The 17,777-nt window shown below is 43.5% G+C and overlaps 1 protein-coding gene across 1 annotated transcript in view; it reads right to left on the bottom strand.

Moving 5' to 3' along the window:
* LOC124622899 (enhancer of split M1 protein) overlaps positions 1-8,654 on the bottom strand; it is a 76,224-nt gene extending 67,570 nt beyond the window's left edge. The window contains exon 1 of the mRNA XM_047148692.1: positions 8,589-8,654. Within this exon, the coding sequence (XP_047004648.1) occupies positions 8,589-8,631 (43 nt within the window). The 5' untranslated portion in view covers positions 8,632-8,654. The remainder of the gene's footprint in view (positions 1-8,588) is intronic.
* Between the last annotated feature and the right edge of the window lie 9,123 nt (positions 8,655-17,777).

Raw genomic sequence — 17,777 nt, 5'->3', positions numbered from 1 at the left:
CTCTCTCTCTCTCTCTCTCTCTCTCTCTCTCTCTCTCTCTCTCTCTCTCTCTCTCTCTCTCTCTCTCTCTCTCACCCACCCACCCACCCACCCACACACACACACACACACACACACACACACACACACACACACACACAAAATCTCCACTCACATAAAGAACAACACCTTCACATAGAACAAACACAGACACACATAAAAGAAATGAACAAATATCAAACTACACAGACCAAGCAAATAAAGGACGAAAGATAAACACACAGCGACGGTTGGCAACAATACACACTGTAAACACACACATGCTCAACACACACTGGAAAGTGCAACTTGAAGTGTTGTTATAAATATGGGCGATAAAACGACGGAAATCGGTCACCTGGAACATGGGAACCAAGTGAACATATCTCCAGGACTCTACACATCGACTACCAATATGGGGAATCGCAAATAACACCAAACGATGACGTTAGCTCACAAAACTTACGCTGCAAAAGTCGTTTCTAACCGGAAAAACAAGAGAATACCATGAGACAACGTAACATAGTAACACACTTCTAATTAATGCATAATGTACAGGATGACAGTTACTGAAATATAAGAAATAAAATCTTCATAACTTCTGAACGGTTTGCGTTAGGACGTTGAAACTGCACAGTTGGCCGCAGAGCATGATGCGAATTAGTATGCGCATGCATGGTTTGGTTTAGCGACGAAGCCGACTTTCATTTGGATGTGTTCGTCAATAATCAAAATTGCCGCATTTGTGAGACTGAGAATCAGCATTTCGCGATCGAGAAGTCTCTTTGCCCTCAAGGGCTGACTGTGGGATGTGCAATGTCCAGTCACGGAATAATCGGTGCGATATTCGTTGATGGCACGGTGACTACCGAACGGTAGGTGAAGGTTTTGGAAGATGGTTTCATACTCATTATCCAAAGTGACCCTCATTTCAGCAAGATGTGGTTCATGCAAAACTGAGCTCGACCCCATTGAAGCAGGAGAGTGTTTCACGTCCAGGAGGAGCACTTTGAGGACCGCGTTCTGACTCTTAGGGTACGCAGAGACCACTGCCATGGGTCTCGATTGGCCACCATATTCTCCGCATCTGAACTTCATGCAACTCCTTTTTGTTGGGCTGTATTAAAGACACGGTATACAGCAACAATCCCAAAACCGTTGCTGAGCTGAAAACAGCCATTCAGGAGGTCATCGATAACATTGATGTTCCGACACTTCAGCGGGTCATGCAGAATTTCGCTATTCGTCTGTGCCACATCATAACCAGTGATGGCGACGATATCGAACATGTCGGAACCTAAATTCGAATATCTGTAGTGACGGTTACATGTTGAATAAAGGGTGTGCACGCCGCAGTTTATAACTAATTTACGTTTCTTTCCATACAGTTCAATTGTCACTCTATATTATGTATAAAAAAACCTGTATTAAGGGCCGCTGAAGAAGATTCATCATTTAAAGAAGCGAAACACGTATGAAAAATAACAAATTACGTTTCATTTAGTCGCAAAGACAGGACATACCTCCATGGATTCGTGTAGTGTTTGAATGCGGTAATAACGGCATACCGCTTGCCTCGGGCACATCGATTAAATGTTTAGGCATAGTGCTGAGAAACGACTCGAAATGGTAGAAGTACATAAGATCAGTTGAGGGCAAAGCGAAGGAGTGGCTAAGGATTATTTGACGAGCCCTGATAAAGTGCACTGCACCTGTAAAAGAGAATGCGTACGTAACACCGTCTGACCCATTCTTGAATACTGCATGAGTCTTTGGGACACCAGCAAGTCGCATTTAAAAAAAAATCGAAGCAGTTCAGAGGCCTGCTGCTAGATTTGTTAACATGCAGATCGTTCATTAAGAGTGAGCTACGAAAATGCTCCATGAGCCTAGATGAAAATCCTTGGGTTAAGAAGAAGTGGTTTTTGAAAGAAAAGACATATTCTGCATACAAGAGTGTAGTGTAGAAGGGACATCTTATGTAAGTCATTGTGCTGTGTAGATCTGTATGCATAGAGCATGTTGCTTACATGGTTCTGAAGATGATCAAATACTCACAATAAAAATAAATGTGCAACAGAGACGGCGGAGTAAAGGCTATATTTTAATTTTCTTGGAACGCTATTAAGACGTTTAGTACTGAGGGCATTGTAAGAGGGGCGTAGGCTTGTATACAGGCGTTCATGCAGTTATTGTCGCCTCCATTCATTTTCGTGTAGAACAGGAAAAGGAATGACCACCAATGGTGCAAAGTACGTTCCGCAGTCCTCAATGCAGTGGTTTGCGGAGTAGTAGTCTAGAGAACAGTAGATGCCTGGTATAAATTTAAAAATTGAGATCACACAACTGAAGGGAATTGACTCGTCGCTCGAAAGCTCTGCTGCAATTCTAATACACAGGAGAATCAAAACTCGCGCACTCAGATGCAATAGCGTGATTCCTTGCATGCTAACGGTACAAATATGACTGTACCAAACTTCTGTTCCTGCATATTTTCGCCTAGAAAGAAAGCCAGTTTGGCAGCAGTGGGTAGTATTTTGCCTTGCAACACTCGAGTTGGAGGGTTCGATTATGGATCTAGGTGCAGCTTTTATTGTTTTCTAATTTTACAATGCGTGATATGGTAATTGCTGTCGCATTTATTATACGGCAATTAGAGTAAGTTTTATGCCAAACACGTGAACTATTATTTAATACTAACACAGAACTGAGGTGCAATGAAAGACATGCTGTCACTGATTGTTTAAAATATTACAACAGGCCGCTCTCACTCAATGTGATACATATGTCTAACATTTTCATACTGATGAATTTAATCCTATTTATTTTCAACTGATTATTACTCTGCATGAGTTTTTCTGAATTTCTGACGCATAATTGTTAAATTTGGAAATTTACGATAAGGTCTTATGGGACCAAACTGCTGAGGGCATCGGTCCCTAAGCTTACACACTACTTAACCTAACTTAAACTAACTTACTCTAAGGACAACACACACAGCCATGCCCGAGGAAGGACTCGAACCTCCGACCAGGGAGCCGCGCAGACCGTGACAAGGCGCCCAGGCCGCGCGGCTACCCCGGGCGGCATAATTGTTATTTCCAACGTTTAAAAAATAGTTGTTGTAAGGTATGTATCATTTAAGAAACAGTTTTTGCTATAGCATTATTGGAGAGATCAAAACAAGGAAACAAAAGGAGTTACAGCTAGCCTCGAAATTCTCCAACTCGACTATTCTAATGCCAAACTGCCTACTGTACTAACTATACTACGCTAGCACACAGCACTAAATGAAGACGCTTGTGAGACATGGGTTTACAGTGCTGCCAAGTTACATTTCTATCTGCCGAAAATATGTATAGGACGAAAGTTTGTTGGAGTCATTTTTGCACTGTTAGCATGCTACCAATCGCTCTATACAGTATGTGAGAATTTCGGTTCACCCTGTATATTTATGTGTTACATGTCGGATTACTACAACAAAGTGGGACATTTTATGGTTCTGTTATCCATAGACGAGAGGCAAGTATACACAAGAGCCATTCAGTAACAGACTTAACGACGATCATTAAGGAAGGAGTGAGCTTAAATGTGCGTAATAATGTAAAAAGTTCTGTGCGAAGTGTTTGTTGTATAGTAGGATATGTAACTGAAATTTATTTTAATATAAATGCGTTAGTAGCTAGTACTGGGACTTCATGTTAATCTACGAAGACATTTTTCCATGTTGTTAAATAGCTGGACAATTACCTACAATTACAAAATTGAATGTTTAATATTACATAAGTGCCTAATCTATCTTGTCTTGACACATACCAAGTTACATAATAACGGGAAGTTTACTCACGCTGTAGAATAGTAGAGAACCTCTATAGGGATAATGTTTACAACAAACACACACAGTGCTTCCCCTGGCGCTTACTGGTTGCCAAAATACTGTGACCATGGTTAGCGCTGATTTGAGGACGGTATTGCTCAGTAAGGCGATCTCGAACAGAAGATCTGCTTTAATTTACCTTGCTATAATGATAATACAGCAAAACTCATAACCCTATTTATTGAGGATCCTAAATCGTTTCAAGATCAAAATACACTAGGCAGGGAACAGACTTAATGGGATTGACCTTAGCTTCCTAGTGGGCCTAAACTGACAAATTAGGCTACTGTATGCATTCACGCATTAGAGTATTTGAACTTCTGACAGAGGGTTACCTGTTCCGCAGAGCTACTCTAAGGGAGGGAATCTCACCGGCAAAGCCTTGAAAACTGCGACTGAAGCAGATTGTCGGCCGTAGTCGCTAAGTAGGTCCCAGGGACGCGCAGACTGAGGACGATGGCTCTGGGTCAGTGAGTGAAACCGCTGCTCCTTGGTGTAACCACACATTCGTAACAACGCAGCACAAGTGGAAGGAGAGGATCTGAAGGAAAGTCGGTGAGAATGCGAGCTATGGCAGGTTATACTTTACAGAGCTACTCCCGTGCCAATCTATCAAGTACCGTTTCTGCTCTACATTTATTTTGGACCTTTTATTGATTTAATTGGGATCGTAGTATTGAGCGAGATGACACCACGCAGACGGTCTTGAGCCAGTTCCAGTTGCCCATGTTCAAATCTTATTTAGGGAGACTATGTCCGTTCAATTTTTTAACAGTAATTAATACATTTACACATTAAATCCATGGTCTGTTCACCTTCGTCCTTCGATTAAAATAATTACCCTAGCAACGTTGCGTCAGAGGAATGAATTGTATGTAGTCAGCTGACGTTCAGCAAAGGTACTGACGCAAACCTACAGGAGATAATTGCCTCTTACCTGTGCCTCATACACGGCTCCACCTTCCATACATTTCGATTTTGAGAAAAACACTAGACTGGAAGAAGCGGTTTGGATAAGATTTCTTTGTGAACTTCAAACAGTAGAATATAAATTGAGATATTTGATCTTCAGTGTTGCGTCCCTTCGTGTGACGTGCGTGTGTATCTTTTCAGAATAAGTTGACACAGAGGCGAGCTTCGGTGATCATGTGGGCAGCTTGACACTTAATCGCTGCTGGAAGACAGTATGGCAGCACTTTCAAGAACGAAATTATTTTTCCAAAATACGCAGGGATGCCCACGGTGGTACTCAAACCCACACATTATTTCGCGAACTCGACTTACCGACTGCACCTAAGGGAGCCAGCTAAAACATGTATTGTGAACGAATAGTGGGATAAGATCACACGCTACTGATACTTGAATCTGAAAACGCTATTCCTCTCAATAACAGAATATTTGCGTAGAGGCAGCCAACATGCGTCATATGCATTAACAACCGCCAAGACAGTCCTCTGGAAACAGTACTAAGGAGACGAAATCTTCCTAAATATTCTCCACTGCTTTCGGAAAATAACAGAAAGGGAATACAGGATTCACTTGCACGGATGCGACCAGCGACGATGAAATCATAACAGCCGAAGGTCTTCTCACCGTAGCCTTGACAAACACATTACCCTTTCTGCGTCGGAGGTCTACTTACGTACGCCCGATCTCGGTAGTGCTGTAAGGGTTCAGTAGTTTTCGATTTCAGACAAGCGTTTGATTCACGATTATTATCAAACGTACAATAGTATAGGCTATTAAGTGAAGTTTGTGACTGGACTGAAGATTTTTTGGGAGCGGAGAACGCAGAAAGTTACGTCGGATGAAGAATTAGCGACAGATATAGAAATAACTTCGGATGTGCTCTGCTCGTGTTGTATGTAAATGACCTGACAAACAGTATTAATAGTAACCTCAGAGTTTGTGTAGATGACGTGGTTATCTGTAGTGAAATACTGCCCGAAAAAAGCTGCACGCATCGATAAGGTTTGAAAGTGGTGCAAAGTTTGGCAGCTTGCTATAAACGTTCAGAAATGTAAAATCGCTCACTGCACAAAACCAAAAAATGTAGTAGCCTCTGACTATCGTATCAATAAGTCACAGCTGAAATCGGTCAGCTCATACAAATACCTGGGTGTAATACCTTGTAGAATCATGAAATGAAGCGATCTGATAGGCTCAGTTGTGGGTAAAGCGGGCACGATACGTTGGGTTATTCGTAGGATACATGGAAAATGCACTCTATAAAAGAGATCGCTTGCAAATAAGTGTGCGACCCACCGTACAATATTGCTGAAGTGTGTGGGACTAACAGGGGACTCAGAACGTATACAGAGAAGGGCAGCACGAATAGTCATAGGTAATAGGCGTAAACTAGACCGAGAAGGCCAACTTACAAAGTTTCAAGACTGACGACTCCAAGAATATACTACAGCCGCCTCCCATGAGGAGTTTGAGGTCAAGACAAAGATTAATTACAGCGCGCACATAGACATTCAGTCATTCTTCCGTTTCTCCATATGTGAATGGAACGAGAAGAAGCCCCAGCAACTTGTACAATGGGACGCAGTCTCCGCTACGCACTTCGTAGTGCTATGCAGAATGTAGATGTATTACGCCACGCTATACCGCAGACAGCTGAACATTCCCAGAACTTACCGAGCAGTGAACGCACACAACGCCTATAAGCGGTACGTGCATTCCGAAGGAGCAAGCCTCATATTGCATAAAGTATATGCCACAGTCACGCACAGCGGCGTTAGTTTATTTCCTGAGCTAGAAAAATAAAAATGAAAGTCAGATGTAGTATATAAGGAGTGAGGAGGCTTGGTCGTGCGGTAGTGTTCACGCTTCCCACGCCCGGGTTCCCGGGTTCGATTCCCGGCGGGGTGAGGGATTTTCTCTGCCTCGTGATGGCTGGGTGTTGTGTGATGTCCTTAGGTTAGTTAGGTTTAAGTAGTTCTAAGTTCTAGGGGACTGATGACCATAGATGTTAAGTCCAATAGTGCTGAGAGCCATTTGAACCATTTTGAAGTGAGGAGGCTAATTAGATTGCGCGCCTATGGAGTGACATCTCAGTTATGCCTCTGCATTCGTGATTACCTGTCGGAAAAATCACAGTTCGTAGTAAGTGACGGAAAGTCATCTAATGGTATGTGGGGCTCCCCAACGAAGAGTTACAGAGTTTCTACTGTTGTTACTCAATGTAAACGTTTTAACAGACAATCTGGGGAGCCCTATTAGACTGTTTGCAAATGACGTTATCGTTCACTGTTTAGTACAGTCAACAGGAAACCAAAATTAATTGTAAAATGATGTACAAAAGATATGTGCAGGGTGATAACAGTGGCAGTTGACCCAAGAATTACAATTACAAAAAAACTTAAATTGGAATCATGACACACAAAATGTTGTGGAGAAGCGAACGACAGACTGCGTTTTAATGGCAGAACACTTAGAAGCTGTACCAAAACTACCAAACAGACTGTCTGCACTACGCTTGGTACATGGTCTTCTGTTGTATTGTTGGGAGGCGTGGGGCCCTTATCGGATATGACTGAAGTAGGATATTGAAAAAGTTTCAAGAAGAGAACCTCGTTTTATATTACCGCAAAGTGGGGAAGAGAGTGTCACGAACATGTTAAGTGCGTTGGTGTGATATTCTTTAAAACAAAGGCGGTTTTCCTTGCGGTGACATATTTTCTCGAAATTGGTTCAAATGGATCTGAGCACTATGGGACTTAACTTCTGAGGCCATCAGTCCCCTAGAACTACTTAAACTAACTAACCTAAGGACATCACACACGTCCATGCCCGAGGCAGGATTCGAACCTGCGAACGTAGCGGTCACGCGGTTCCAGACTGTAGCGCCTCTAGAACCGTTCGGTCACCCAGGCCGGCTTCTCGAAATTTCAACCATCAACTTTCTCTTCCGAGTGCCAAAATATTTTATGACTCAGGTCTACGCAGGGAGAAATGACTGGAGTAATAAAACAAATCATAGGTCATACCGTAAGACTGAAGGGTTAATTTTTGCCAGGTGCTATGCGTCAGCCGGCCGCGGTTCTAGGTGCTTCAGTCTGGAACCGCGCGACCGCTACGGTTGCAGGTTCGAATCCTGCCTCGGGCATGGATGTGTGTGCTGTCCTTAGGTTAGTTAGGTTTAAGTAGTTCTAAGTTCTTGGGGAGTGATGACCTGAGATGTTGAGTCCCATAGTGCTCAGAGCCCTTTTTTTGCTATGCGTCAGTGGAACAGTGAAGAAATAGTGTGGAAGCGATTCTGTGAACGCTCTGCCAAATATGAGTGTGAATTTCAGAGCAGCAGAAGTTGTAAGCCGGAAAGCGTCGCGGAGATGGACATTCAACGCCCGTGCGAGACGTTACAAGAGGTATTGTGTATCGCGATGTTCTTCTCTGTTAAAATTTGGAGAGGGTGTGTACTAATGTATTCTTTCCTGATACGTATATATCATGGAGAGACATAAAGTTCAAGTTAGAAAAGTTAGAACACACACGGAGGCTTGCCAACAATTGTCATTCCCGCGCACTATTCGCGACTGGCAGACGAAAGGCGGGAAGTGACAAAGTACCCTCCTTCACGTGCGGTAGGGCGGTTTGGAAAGTATAAACGAGGGTAGCTAGAGATCGGTTTCTACTCTCCCCTTGCTGAAGCTCCGCGGCGAGTGCGCAGCTGCGCGGCTCGGCTCACCTGAGAGCAGGAGGAGCAGCAGAGCGGCCGCTCGCGAAGACATGGTGGCGGCGACTGGCGCGCAACACCACGCCTCGCGCTCTGGCAGCCGCGGGCCGGCCTTGGCGGCCGCGATAAAAGTCAAGGGTGCGCCGCGCCGCGCCGGGCCGGGCCAGCGGCCTCACCCCGCCACGCAGCTCGGCTCCCGCGCCCTCCCTGCGCTACAGAACCCCGCGTCGCAACATCACGTTCAGCACCGAATGTCTACTGTAACGTGCACAGTCGTTTTGCCCCTCATTGAGCACGGGTTCCGCAGTGGAGTGTCCTGCGGATGGGCGATGCTGGCAAATCATCTGGTGTGGGTTACCAACACAAGGATAGCGTACCAATAGGGACAAGAAAGGAGGCATGAAGGGCGCCAAAACAGAAATAACAATCATCCATTACACACGCACATCATGATATATGAGATTATAATTGCCATACTCAATTTATTATGACAATACGTATCACGAAGGGCACACACAATGGAGTTTAAGAAATTACAATGGCACATCAACTCCGCTATGACAAACAGTGTGCATAATGAAGGCCGCACAATTTTACCAATGTAAGAAATTAAAAAAAAATACTAGCATAAAATTAACTAAAATGCCTTGAAGGAAATGTTTATGAGAAGACTACGACGGGGCCGCAAGGGTGGTGGCAACACAATACTTAACTCAGGTGCACCAAAACGAACAACGGACACCAGGCCGCGCCAACAACGGACACGTAATGCACGCAACTACTCTCTCCGTTGCGGTTCCGCGCGTTCCACCCAAGTAATAGCTACCTGAAACATTTTAATGGTTCAAATGGCTCTGAGCGCTATGGGACTTAATATCTTAGGTCATCAGTCCCCTAGAACTTAGAACTACTTAAACCTAACTAACCTAAGGACATCACACACATCCATGCCCGAGGCAGGATTCGAACCTGCGACCGTAGCGGTCGCGCGGTTCCAAACTGAAGCGCCTAGAACCGCTCAGCCACACCGGCGGGCGAAAACATTTTAATACTTGGAACAGTACACCAGTGATCAGCAAATAAAAGCAACAATAACATGACATAAAAATACAATAAATTAAGAAAATCACATCATATGACTATAAGCTTAAGGTCTTTCGGTAATTAACAGATTACGAAACAGGTAAAGGGGCATGTGCCACTATTAAATCTTCCGTAATTACACTACTAAATTTCTCAGTACCCAAGTTGCAATTGACGCAACAAGAATTAAATCATTTAAGTGATAATGTTACTTTAAAATAATAATAAAATCATTTCCTATAGCAGAGAACCAAGAATGGCCCGATCAGTACTCCCCAGTGAAGCAGTTCACACAAATGGTACTCCACGGCTCCGAGCACACAGCCCCATACAAAATGCAACACAACCATAGCGACCCGGCGTACTACCACAACCACCAGACAGTAAACCAAAATCGTACTAAGCCAAAACAAGGACCGACTTTTAACATAACGAGACCTAGCCCGGGCCGGACAACAGACAAAATGCCGGGAAATCCATAAGAAACGTCAGCCAACTTAATACCAAAACAACAATTTATGATCAATATGCAAAACATAAGACCTCTCAGTCCAAAGGCTCCCGTTTAGTCGCGAAGGTGCCTCCGACCCGCCTGCTGAGGTGGCAAGCGTCGTACGCAGTGCCGAATCAAGCTTAACCTTCGTTAACGGAAAGCGGAAGCACCACAAGACAAAATAAACTCCAATCCAACTGCGCAAGGCAAACTCGAAGACTATGCACTTGAAGATCAAACATAAAGCACCCAGACTAGCATGCCGCTGAACGGCGCACTTCCATCACCAGCGTCTAGTAGAGTACGGAGAGCAGCGTACCCCATCGATATACATCCATGGGAAGGTAAATGAGGATAGCAATCCCAGCGACGGAGAGACAGGACGACGAAATGACATCCTGCCGCACATAGAAGGTATTTCAAACTCAGGCTCGACAAACTAAACAGGTGATATTTTGCTCCCCTTGCGAATCAAGTCAAACGGCACACCACGCCGCTGTCCACACTATTAACCGTAAAATCACGGTCTGGTCTTCCCATCGGGCCCCACTCGGCGTCCAGACGCAAACAACCCCAGCCGAGCCGAACTGTCTTCACGCCAGCGATCACACACGGAAACAACCGCCAAACGCCAAAGCGCCGTATGAGTGAAAACTCAGCACTAAGATCGATACGGACTTGGAAATAAACGGGCACCGTAACATCGTCGATGCTACATCTACATCTACGTGATCACTCTGCTATTCAAAATAAAGTGCCAGGCAGAGGGTTCAATGAACCACCTTCATGTTGTCTCTCAACCGTTCCACTCTCGATCGGCACACGGGAAAAACGAGCACTTAAATTTTTCTCTGCGAGTCCTGATTTCTCTTATTCTATCGTGATGATCATTTCTCCCTCTGTAGGTGGGTGCCAACAGAACGTTTTCGCAATCGGAGGAGAAAACTGGTGATTGAAATTTCATGAGAAGATCCCGTCGCAACGAAAAACGCCTTTGTTTTAATGATTGCCACTCCAAATCACGTATCATGTCTGTGACACTATCTGCCCTATTTCGCGATGATACAAAACGAGCTGCCCTTCTTTGTACTTTTTCGATGTCATACGTCAGTCCCACCTGATGCGGATCCCACACCGCACAGCAATACTCCAAAATAGGGCGGACAAGCGTGGTGTAAGCAGTCTCCTTAGTAAACCTGTTGCACTTCTAAGTGTTCTCCCAATGAATCGCAGTCTTTGGTTTGCTCTACCCGAAATATTATCTATGTGATCGTTCCAATTTAGGTTATTTGTAATTGTAATCCCTAAGTATTTAGTTGAATTTACAGCCTTCAGATTTGTGTGACTTCGTGTAATCGAAATTCAGCTGATTCCTTTTAGTACTCGTGTGAATAACTTCACACTTTTCCTTATTCAGGGTCAATTGCCACTTTTCGCACCATACAGATATCTTATCTAAATCGTTTTGCAAGTCGTTTTGATCATCTGATGACTTTACAAGACGGTAAATGACAGCATCGTCTGCAAACAATCTAAGACGGCTACTCATGTTGATTTTGATTTAACCATCGACCTCTCAATATCAATGATCGATGATAATTGGTCCCAAAACATCAATAGTTTTACCATCGATAAATGAAAAACATAGAATAGTGAAGAAAGCAACCTACAGATATGAGGGGCGTTCAATGACTAATGCAACATATTTTCGTTCCCAGCTGATTTAGAGTGAAAAAATGCGGAATTTGTTTAGGGACATAGTGGAATATTCCCACTTCAACCCTGTAAAATTTTTAGTTTTATACATGCAGCTACATTTAGAGGTACAATTTTTTTACCAATTCTGAAAGAGAAACTCGTTCTTGTAATAGAAGGAGTTGTCCAAAAGAAATGATTTTTAAATCTTGATCTGTTACCTGCTAGACACTTTATGTTGTTGGACACATGATCAAAGACTTTTGTTGCTGAATAATTTACTCCTTTTTGAGCAACTGACAGCTTCAATAGGATAGGAAAGGTCATTTTTCCCTCTGCTCTTGTAGTATGAACATCACTGTTCTTCGCAAATTGAGCTGGATTATTTATAACGCATTTCATTATCGAATATATGAACTCTGGTGGTGCAGTTAAAATACCTAACTCCTTGAATAGGTGCCTACATGACGTCCTTGGGTGAACACCACTAATTATTCTCACTGCTTTCTGTTGTGCAACCAGTACTTTATGTCTAAGTGACATAAAGTACCCCAAAAACTATTGAGTGGAAATATGCAAAGTACGTTAGGAGGCTGATTTGTTTATTAGCAAGACTAGCGATTATACGAAGAGCGAAAGAAGCTGAACTTAATTGTTTGAGAAGCTCAGTTAATATGCTTCTTCCAGTTTACGTTGTCATCAATGTGAACACCCAAAAATTTGGAGAAATCTACCCTGTTAACTGAGCCCTGTTCATATGCTACATCAGTAGTTGGTATGGCTCTGTTCGGTGTACAGAACTGGATATAGAGAGTTTTTTCAAACTAAAGGGAGAGTCCATTTTCTGAGCACCACTTAATAATTCTTTGAAGGACATCCTTAACAATACCTTCAGCTGCCTTTTCTGGAATGAGATTTATTATAACAATCGTGCGCGAAGTCGATCCCCACAATGAGGCCTCTTTCTAATCTCTGTCAGGTGCTGATAATGCCGTCTCATACGAGACTTGCACGGAGCATTTCATTTACATGCCTGCCGCTGATTTGTATATGAATGTAATTACTTTGATCTGTGACCATGTCTTCTGGTTGCTTCACTTTTTTAGCCAATTTGTGTGTAAGTACGTATATCTACATGACTCACATTTAATGTTTCGTGTTACAAACGGAGAATGTATTCATAAATTCGAAGAATTATTTTTAGTAATTAAGCAAAAAACATTCCAAACAATACAGGCATACGCTACTTGGCACCACGTAAGTATGAACAGAACTGAAAATGAATAGCAGTAGTACACGCTTAGCCACAATAGCTAATTTGCCTAGCTTAATTAGTTCATAAATATTACTTCCATTCCCCCTCCCCTCTCGTCCCCTCCGCCACCACCGTCCCACGGCATCGCTTGACAAGTCGCAAAAGTGTTGCAAAGGTGTCATAATGAGTCATGTTAAAAAAGAGATTTGTTTAAATGACGTAAAACTTATTCACAGCGGTAACTCAGGAACGTCGAAGGTAGATATTTTGTCTTTAACTTGGATGTTACGCTTACTTCATTGTCAATTTTGAAACAATGATTTACAACCCCAACATCGAAAATTTGTAAATGTCGATGGTCATAGAACAACGCTGCTTTCACTTTACTTCTTTCGCTGCAGAGAACACAGAGCCCGTACTTTCTAAATACTTTCTATAGAATATACATCGCAGTCGCTGCAAACAGCATTTCTACTTATTTCAATTGAATTTAAGCTAATGTTAACACTAAACTTTCCAATATAAAACATCACACGAATATACACAGTGACATGAAACTTAGACATACAATAATTTGAGTAAAATTACATGGTTTTTGTATTCAAGGGTGCAAGACGCACATATCTCAATGCAGAAAAGGAAGAGAAAGCAACCGTCAGCCCGGAGGTTGGTTCGAACACCACAGAGCTTCACCAGGCATGGTTCTGTTGTGGTAAGTCGTTGCGTTACTCCGATTTCTGAACTGATTTATCTAGTCAGTTATGGGGGATGAGGCCTACAATTTAATGTGCGCTCTGAAACGCTGCGGAACGCAGCATTTTCCACATTGACAAACATTGACAGAGGAGAAAGTAGTGACTAGTGACCGCTAAAAATTGTAAGACTGGCTGGGGATCGAACCGAAAATCTTGAAAGTATACAATAATAAAAGCACAAGCGTTCCAGTAAAAAGGGACCTGCGCGCGCAACGGCGTGATTGGATAACTTCAATGCTAATTGATTCGGAAACTGTGTAACATAGCGAATTTTTTCTTAAAAATTATTTCTCAATACAATTACCCTGCAATACCCTTGCAAGATTTTCAGTCTGTTCCTGACCAGCGTAAATATAGTGTGCAAAACTTAAGGAAGAAAGTGACATTCGCAAGATGTGTCACTGCCAAGTAACATGGCTCGGTGTAACCATTCCCGGAAAGCAGTGCTGCGGTACAGTACAAGAGGTAACTCCAGGAACGCGCAATGAGACGAACAGAAGTCACGCTTTTACACAAAGACAATAATTACACTGAAGTCACCAGTTTTCGTGATGGTCCTCTGAACATTACGAAGGGCAAGACGTTCTTAATAAGGTGTGGGATCACCACGGACGCCAGTGCATGCTCTGCAACTTTCTTCTATGCTGGCCAGAAGGATGGTGAGGAGTCTTTGTGGTAGGGCGTTCCATTCCCCACCAGCGCGGTTGACAACTGCTGGATGGCCGTTGCCGCACGTGGATGTTGTGCAATACGGCTGCTCAACGTGTCCCCCACGTGCTCGATGGGATTTAAGTCGGATGAAAGGGCGGGCCCGTCGATTCGCCGAATTTCCTCTCGTTCCAAGAGGTCCTCCACCTGTGCTCTTCGATGCGGTAGGTCATCCTTAAAAATGAAATCAGGACCAAATGGTCCCCGGAAAAGAAGCACACGGGGAAGGAATGCAGCGGCGCAGTAACGTTGACCAGTGAGTGTACCGTGTTCAAAGATCTGGAGGTCGGTAGGCCCCCCACCCACGCCATAACAGCTGGACCACCAAAGCGATCATGTTCGACAGTGTTTAAATTTTTAGACAACATAGTTGTGTGGAGATAACAGCGATTAATTTACTTATAATCAATTATTCAAAATGACAGTCACAATCGCATTATTTATTTTGCCGCCAACCAATTTCAACCCGCGATGGGATCATCTTCAGGGCAATTTACACTGTAAAGTTATAATATTAGTATGTAATCATGTACGTCATCTACAAGCAATTAGTCAAAGTTACATAAATAAAAAGATTTTTATACCCATATTTTTTCCTTTATTGAATTTCAATTCCCCCCGAAGGGGGGCGGGCTGGCAGCAGTACGCTGCTCTACAGCCTACAGACTTTTAAAAAGAACGTAAGGAGAAAAGAAACAAGAAAAACAGGCGATAAAACGGTGACTTAAATTGTAAAACGGCGGAAAATTGTGGATAGTTAAAACATAAAGCAAAGGGTTTGGCAATGTTAATAAAATACACAGGAATCAGACAAGTAAGATAGTAGACACACAATTAAAAAACATGGCGACAGTCTGGTTTCTGTTCGCAAGAGATAAAAAATGTGGCGAAATTTGGCGTTAATAGCTTGTGGCAGCAAACGACCGACGCGAGTGCCTTTGCTAACAGCGTGACATCGACTGTAGCGCCTCTCCTGGGCTCCTGATCACATATGAGTTGGACCTTTGGCGACTGGAAAATCGTGGTCTGGTTAGATGAGTCCACATTTAAGTTGGTAAGATCTGATGATAAGGTTTCAGTGTGACGCAGAACCCACGAAGTTGTCGACAAGGTATTGTGCAAGGTGGTGGTGACTCCGTAAAGGTGTGGAATGTGTTTACGTGGAACCGACTGGTTTTCACTCTGCAGAGGAGTGTGCGGTGCTATGAAACTTCCTGGAAGATTAAAACTGTGTGCTGGACCCAGACTCGAACTCGAGACCTTTGCCTTTCGCCGGCAAGTGCTCTACCAACTGAGCTATCCAAGCACGACTAGCGACCCGTCCTCATAGCTTTAATTCTGTCAGTACCTCGTCTCCTACCTTCCAAACTTCACAGAAGCTCTCCTGTGAAATTTGCAAGACTAGCAAGTTTGGAAGGTAATCGATGAGGTGCTGTTCGAAGTTAATCTGTGAGGACAGGTTGTGATTCGTGTATGGGTAGCTCAGTTGGAAAACATTTGTTGTACCGTGCCACCAGCTTCTTTACCTCTCTGCAAAGAATGGTCACCTGCTGCTTCAGCCCGTTGTTGACAGAATACTGTCCATCGTGAAGTGCTGAGTAGCCTCTATCGCCGTCATCCTGCGAAAGAGATGGAAGTCGATTGGTGCCAAGTTCTGAACATGGGGAGGACGTTGAAAAATCTCCCAGCGAGAAACTCTGAGTGTTTTTTTCGTTCGATTTGCAGCGTGGGGTAACACATTGTCGTGATTGCTTCGGTAACCATCCTGTGGCATTCCTGCTTCATCCACTTCGCAGTTTCATTGGCTTCTCACAACAAACATGTGATGCCACTGCACCTCATGCGTTACTCTCATGAAATCTGTTGTCAAAATACGCCTGCGGCCCGAAATAACTGTGACCATCATTTTGCAGTTTGCCAGTGTCAGTTGAATTTTTTGGGCTTATTGTGAGAATAAGTGTGCATCCACTGTTTGGACTTTTCTTAGACTCAGATATCACTTATTGTACCAGTGTCTCGTCCCCAGTCACAATTCCGTTCAGAAATTCCTCCCTTCTCTTCATGGTAGCGCTGAAGGAATGCCAAGACCGTATCAATTCTTCCAGTTTTGTGAGTACTGATTGGCCATTTCTGTCCTAAACGTACAGAAATCTGATGGCAACCTAACCTTTGTTTCACAGTGTCAAATAAGCTTGTCCTTGAAATCTGAGACACTTGTTCTAAAAGTTCCGAAATTTTGAAGCGATGTCTCGGACGCACAATTTCGTCAACATGTTGTACAAGTTCATCAGCCACATCTGAAAATGTTCCTCGACGATTTTCAGCATGTACATCTGTGCGACCAGCCTCAAATTTTCTGCACCACTGCCTCACAACACCACTCTCTCACCCATCAAGTTTTTAGGCTCATTGGAAAAATGAGTGACACTGTTAGGACTACTCTTCAGATTCATATTTCGTATACTGCACCCATGTCTCGTTCCCAGTCACGATTCTCTTCGAAAATTGCTTCCCCTCTTCACGGCAGCGCTGAAGGAAAGTCAAGTCTGAACCCATTCATTCAATATCATGAATATTGATTAGAAATCTCGGTACGGAACGTGCCCAAAACGTAACCTCTCCGTGACAATGTTAAACAACGTTGTCTTTAAAATCTGAGGCATATCTCCTGAAAGTTCGGAAATTGTGAAGCGACATCTCGCATGCACAATTTCGTCACCATGTTGCACGAGTTCATCATTCACATCTGAATGTCTTCCTCGACCATTTTCAGCGTGCTCATCTGTGCTACCAGCCTAGAGTTTCGTGCATCACTTCCCCACAGCACTATCACTCACAACCTCTTCCCCATATACGTCTGGCATTGATTTATGCGGTTATTTCACGCAAAGTTGCTTGTCTGTTAGCACTGACCACTCTCTGCAAACGCCGCTTCTCTCAGTCTTCAAGCGAAGGGCGCCGGCTATTTCGCTGGTAAGAGATAGTGCCTGAAATGTAGTATTCTGGATACACTCTTGACACTGTGAACCTTGGAATATGGAAATCCCTAACGATTTCCGAAATGGAATGTCCCATGCATCTAGCTACAACTACTATTCCGCGTTCAAAGTCTGTTAACTTCCGTCGTGCTGCCAAAATGACCGCGGTAAGATTTCCACATGAATCACCTGAGTACAATTACAGATACGCCAATGCACTACCCTATTATACAT

This window comes from Schistocerca americana, chromosome 1, assembly GCF_021461395.2.
Source record: "Schistocerca americana isolate TAMUIC-IGC-003095 chromosome 1, iqSchAmer2.1, whole genome shotgun sequence".
In the NCBI taxonomy this organism is placed as follows: Eukaryota; Metazoa; Arthropoda; class Insecta; order Orthoptera; family Acrididae; genus Schistocerca; species Schistocerca americana.
Note: the sequence above shows the minus strand (reverse complement) of the source record. Positions and strands in the feature narration are given on the sequence as shown.